The 5,623-nt window shown below is 56.9% G+C and overlaps 1 protein-coding gene across 1 annotated transcript; it reads left to right on the plus strand.

The window, feature by feature from the left end:
* On the plus strand, positions 1-5,379 carry LOC116591713. The gene is given in 4 exon segments (XM_032344844.1): positions 1-208; positions 2,655-2,717; positions 3,616-4,853; positions 4,856-5,379. Coding segments are annotated over 2 exon segments (969 nt in total). The 5' UTR covers positions 1-208; positions 2,655-2,717; positions 3,616-4,202; the 3' UTR covers positions 5,174-5,379.
* The last annotated feature ends 244 nt before the right edge of the window (positions 5,380-5,623 follow it).

The raw sequence follows: 5,623 nt of genomic DNA on the forward strand, positions 1-5,623 counted from the left end.
CCCTCCCCAGCAGCCTCGGAGATCAGTGCTTTTGTTCTTAAGTGCGGCTCATTAGACCCTGGCTGTGTGCCTGACACTGGGCCTACTGCTTTAAGAAGAAATCACAGGCCCCCTTTGCAGCCTGCGATATGCCAGACTCCATCATGAGGTGCTCTGAGGGAGATAGGATCACTTCTGTTTTGTAAGTGAAGAAACTGAGGCTCAAAAGGTAAGTATCTCAATCAAGGTCACTCAGCTGGCAAGGGCAGAACCAAGGTTGAAACCTAGATCAGTCTGGTCCCTGAGCCTGTGCTTTGAATCCCCAAGGTCCTGTGATAAGAAGACAGGACACAAAGGTGCGGCAGGAGCTGGCGGGGGTGGGGGGGGGGAGTCCCTGGGGAGGATAGGTAGGGCTCAGTGCGAGAGTAAGGTGAGGTCGGAGGGGAGTGTGCAGGGCTGGGGGAGACAGGAGGCGAAGGCCCGCAGTGTGCCTGACGGGGAGGTACACACACACACACTCAACCAGAGACACGTATCACACATGCACAAGACACACATGCACAGACAACACACAAACACATGCAGTCGTGCAGACATACAGGGAAGAGGCTGGCAGATACCCAAAGACCCACAGGACCGGCACGCACATAAAAGCCACACACAAAGACCCAGCTGCACACAAAAGACACTCGCGGACCCAGAAATCACACCCATGTTGAGACACAAGAGAGACACACACAGACCCAGCGTCGCTCAGACACATACACAGACACCTACACATACACAGACACCTCCCCCCCCCCGCCCCGCCTCCCCGCCCGGCACACAATCTGGAGGGAAGGGAGGGAAGAGCCAGGGCCGCCTCATTTCCAGGCCTCCTCCTCTAAGGCGAAGGGAAAAGCCTTCCCCAGAAGTGCTGAGTCAGCAGCGGGTGACAAATGAGCCTCGGGGCGGCGGCGGGCTCAGGGAGAGCACTTAGCCTGCGGAGCAGCGCCAGGCCCGGGCCAGCGGCGAGGGGGCAGGGAGCGGCCACAGGCTGCCCGCTCCGGGGGAGGCCCCAGGGAGGAAGTGACTCACTTTGACTTTGCAAAGCCGGACTCTGCAGCCCAAGGTCACACAGCAGGCGCTGCCAGCGGGCTTCCTGCAGAGAGGCGGGGTGGACCCTGACCGGTGCACAGCCGGCCTGGTCAGGCCTAGGAGAGGCTGGACCCAGGTGGGATGGAGGCAGGGGGCTGGCCCTTGGCCCTTGGCCCTTTCCCCTGTCTGGGCACCACCAGCAAGAACAGACAATGGACCCTAAGCTCTGAGACTGGCTCAGAGCCCAAGTCTGGGCCAAGAGACCTTCAGGGTCCTTCACGAACACTCCTCTTCACAGCCTACGGTCCACACAGGAATCTAGGGAAAGGGGACATCATGGCAGGCCTGGGTGGTCGCAGCCACCCCCAGCCTGGCTCTCCTGCCCTCTTGCCCTTGTGATTTATTCTTCAGGAAGCAGCCAGCAAGGTCTTTTCAAGACATCAATCACATGATTTCCTCCAGTGGCTTCCCACTGCATTTAAAATAAATTCAACCCCTTGTCATTAGTAACATCTTTCTTTCAAAGGCGCCTCTCTTGACTGTGGAAGAAGGAACTGTTAAAAATGACACGAGGGCCACATGGGACCCGGGATGTCCCTGGCACACAGCCCTAACTGGCCTTGTTTCCAACTCCTTTGTCCCCACCCCCAGCTTTGCATGAGTGGCCCGAATCTCCGCAGAAACTCTCACCTTCTCAGAGAGATTGTCCCTGACAGCCTCCTGCTTGTCAGTCCCTGTGCAATGACTCCCTGTTAGCTCTTTCAGAGTCTTTGCTGCTTGCTGGGCTTATCTTTTTTATTTGTTTACTCCTGGGCTGTCTGTCCACGCCCCTCCCTCTGCGAAAGCTTCTTGATAGCAAAGATCTTTTCTGTCTTGTGCGACCTTGCGGGGGTCCCTAGTCCCCCCACCAGAGCATCTGAGGGGCAGGCCTGAACGGGAAATACGGGATTTCCAAAAGCACAGGTCTCCTTAGGGACACACGGGTAAGGGGAGGGACAGAGGCTGCGGGGAGGTGCTGGCGTGAAGGGCCTATGGATAGGGGCTACAGCACGGGATAAACACTATAGACACCGCAGCGGCCCTGAAACTAGCCAGAAGGCTGTGGAATAATCCAGGCCTGGCTCTCTCGGTTGCTAGCTCCGTGTCTTCGGGCTAGTTATTTACTCTCTAGAAAATGAGAAGGAAGACACTCTTTCTTCCAGGTGATTGAAGGCTCTGGGTACCCCCACCTCCACCCCCCGCAACTCCCTGAGGTCATTTCCTCTCCATGCCAGCTCCTAAGACACAGGGCTCTGCCCAAGAATCCAGAAATGGAGAATTCCTTTCCTTAGGAGGGTCTGGAAGATGCCAGCTATCTTTCCACTCCAGGTCCTGCCAGGCCCTGTGGCTCAGTTTCTTCCTAGGTGGACAGGCACTGATCAGGGTTCCCCCGCTCAAAGGTGGCCCTCTGGGGACAGTGGAGAAGTTTGACAAAAGGGAAACACTACGAAGTCCTCCCATCCTGGCTCTGTGGCTTCAGCAGCCTCTAAGCTGGTGGACTTTTTTTTTTTTTTCCTTCTGCTGATTGACTCCTGTGTTTTCCATCCCTGCCACCCCAGAATGAGGATCCAGTGAGAGAATCATCTTGACAATGCTTTGGAAAGTGTTCCTGCTGGAGGAAGGTGAGGACGTCTCTGCAGCTGAGATGCGCGCACAGGGGTGCGGAGAACGGAACGCTGCTGAACCCACTTTGTCTCCATGCCCGAGGGCCCGTCTTTCTGACAGCCCAGCCCCTACCCCATCTCCGGGAGCTGGTGCGGCAGCCCCAGGCCCGGCTGTTCCTGCTTTGGTGGAGAAAACAGAAAGTGAAAGTGGCTCTGGGGGGAAGCAGCCCTACAGAGCCCGCAGCCTACCAGCTTGTCTGCAGAGGGACCCCAGGAAGGAAGGGCAGCTGCTTGCCCTCGGGTCCCCTGCCCTGCGCTGCTCATCCGGGGCCAGCCCCCTGTGCCTGCGGTCTTTCCTGCCACAGTCCCGGGCAGAGCAGCCTGCCTGGGCAGCAAGACGGTGGCCTGAGGTCACCACCGGTCCCCAGACTACTGTCCTGACTCAACCTCCCCTGTGGGTGAGAGGAGGGGAGAGAAGTCCTGGCAGCCAGTGGGTTGGCCCCGTGGGGTGTATCAGCAGCTGGGGCGCTGGGGCGGGCTCAGGATGCTGCCTCAGTCGAGGCCTTCCTCTGAGGGCTCCCGGCAGGGCTTCCCGAGGGTGTCCCAGGGAGGCCCAAGGTATGGGTGTGGGTGGAGGAAAGTGAGAGGCAGTAGCATCGGTCAACCTCAAGCACTAACCACAGGCCAGGCGCCACGCCAGGTGCTCCGGCCACCCAGCAGAGCCCTGGCTGCCCCTGATCCACCTGTGAAAAGCCCCGTTCCATTGGCCTATCTGTCTCCATCCATCCCTTTAGTCCGCAAATAATTTTTAAGATCCTCTGTGTGCAGCTGCTGTTCTAGACACAAGGGACACAGCTAAGGAAACGTGTTTTTTTTTTTTTTAAAATCCTTGTCTTTACGGAGCTTCCTATTCTAGTGCAGGGAAAACAGTCAACAATTAACAGACAGAGGCCAGGTGGGATGCCGATGGTGACAAAGGAGGGACGGGGTTGGGGTGCTGGAGTCCGGAGAGGTTTGTGATTTGAACTAGAGAGGGTGGGGAAGGCCTGGCTGAGAAGGCGGCACCGCTTCTGATTCTGAACCTTTCTGTAATCTACACAAAAGTCAAGGACATGGGTATGATTAGTCATCCCGAAGAAGGACAAAGAAATCAAGCCCCAAGAATGAGTCCAAGGTCAAACGGCTGGGACGTGGAGGAACTGAAATCTGAGCTCAGTCGTCTAGCCCGTGCTTGCCACCACCACACCGTACTGGGCGCCGAGAGAAAAAGAGAGGACGGAATGCAAGGGAAAAGGGAAAAAAGGGCGTATGGGGGCCTTGCGATGGTGGCCATCTGTTTTCCAAACTGAAAATCAGGACACGACCTGAAAAGATTTTCCTGTTGCTCATAATGAGAGTGGCCGTCTGGGAGAGGCAGTTTGGATGCTGGCCCGAAGGGTGGGATTTCTGAGACATTCCAGTGGCTTTTGGGCTCACGAGGCAGTCCAAGGGTAAGGCATTGCCATGGCAACCCCAGCCTGGCCTGGGGGCCAAGAGCCTGGTGCAGGGCCACATGGCAGAGAAGCTGAGCCGGGCACAGGCCCAAGATTCTGCAGGCCAAGGGGGTGGCCAAGGCTGAGGAGGAGGTGGAGAGGGGAGAGGGGTACGACCTGGCACCCGTGCTCTGGGCCGACTGGGAGGCTACGCTGGCAGATTCCCAGAAGCCCCCTGGCAGGAGTCTCTGAGGCTTATGGGGCAAGAACCCAGGCTTTCCTGTTAGACAAGTCTCATTTGAATCCTTCCTCTCTCTGGCCCTGGGCAAGTCACACAACTCTGATGAGCTTGTTTCCCCATCTGCAAAATGGGGCTAAGAACTCATCTCTAAGGAGAGTTGCGAGGATGATCCTGCTGGGATCCTTCAGCAGCCGTGGCTGGTGCACTGCAGACTCAGTCCATGGTCACTGCGGTTTCCCTCCACCCGGCAAGGCGCTGGGGGCATGCCAGGATGGTAAGTCGGGTGGGAAACGGATGACCTGGCCAGCCAGGGCCGTCGCAGATTCCCAGCCAAGCCCTGCATGTGGGCTGCGGCTTGGTCAGCAACACAAGAACAATACCCTTCCCAAACAGCCAGGCCCACAGTGCAAACCCTGCCCCCCTCACCCTCCTCTCTTCACTGTACAGCCCCAGTGCCCTGCTTCATAAGCCTCTCCCCTGGGGGCTCCAGGACCCAAACGTCCTCTGTGCCGGTGGGCAGTGGAGCAGAGACATCCCTTTGTTCCTGCCAGGTGACACCTTCCCTGTTGTCTGAGACTTTCAGCAAACTGCTGCTCCCACTAGTCCTTAAAGAAAGGAAAGAACCAGAAGGAACTTCAAAGGCTTTTGCCTTCCACCCTCCCCAATACCTCTTCTGTGGACTGAGCTGCACCCCTCTGGCCACTGCCAGGGCAGAGTCAAGGGCAGCTGGAATTCCCGCCCCACCAAACCTCTACCAATAATTCACCACCGTGCGGCCTTGAGCATCCTCTCTGGGCCTCCTTCCCTTCATTTGTAGAGTGGGGATTTAGACTAGATGGTCTCTACAGTCTAGTCCTGACCCCTAAGGGATTACATTCCTCCACTCCTTCATCCATGTGCTCCCTCATTCACAGCATTTACCACTTTTTGACACTGCGTCTGTTCTGTTTGTCCACTGGCTGCCTTCCTCCATGCCAGTTCTACCACAGCAGACATTTTGTTGGTTTTGTTTCCTGCTATACCCCTGCCACCAACCAGAAGGCTATACAACTGCCACCAGGTAGCAGAAGCTTGCATCTGTCCGCGTCCTGGAAGAGAATGGGCTGATCCAGGACAGTTGCACACGTTGTAGACAAGGTAAGGGGAATTAACAAGGAACGGTGAAATCTCCTGGAGCTGACAACAGGGTAGGGGCTGGGTTCCTTAGGGAG

This window comes from Mustela erminea, chromosome 5 (assembly GCF_009829155.1).
Source record: "Mustela erminea isolate mMusErm1 chromosome 5, mMusErm1.Pri, whole genome shotgun sequence".
NCBI classification, from domain to species: domain Eukaryota; kingdom Metazoa; phylum Chordata; class Mammalia; order Carnivora; family Mustelidae; genus Mustela; species Mustela erminea.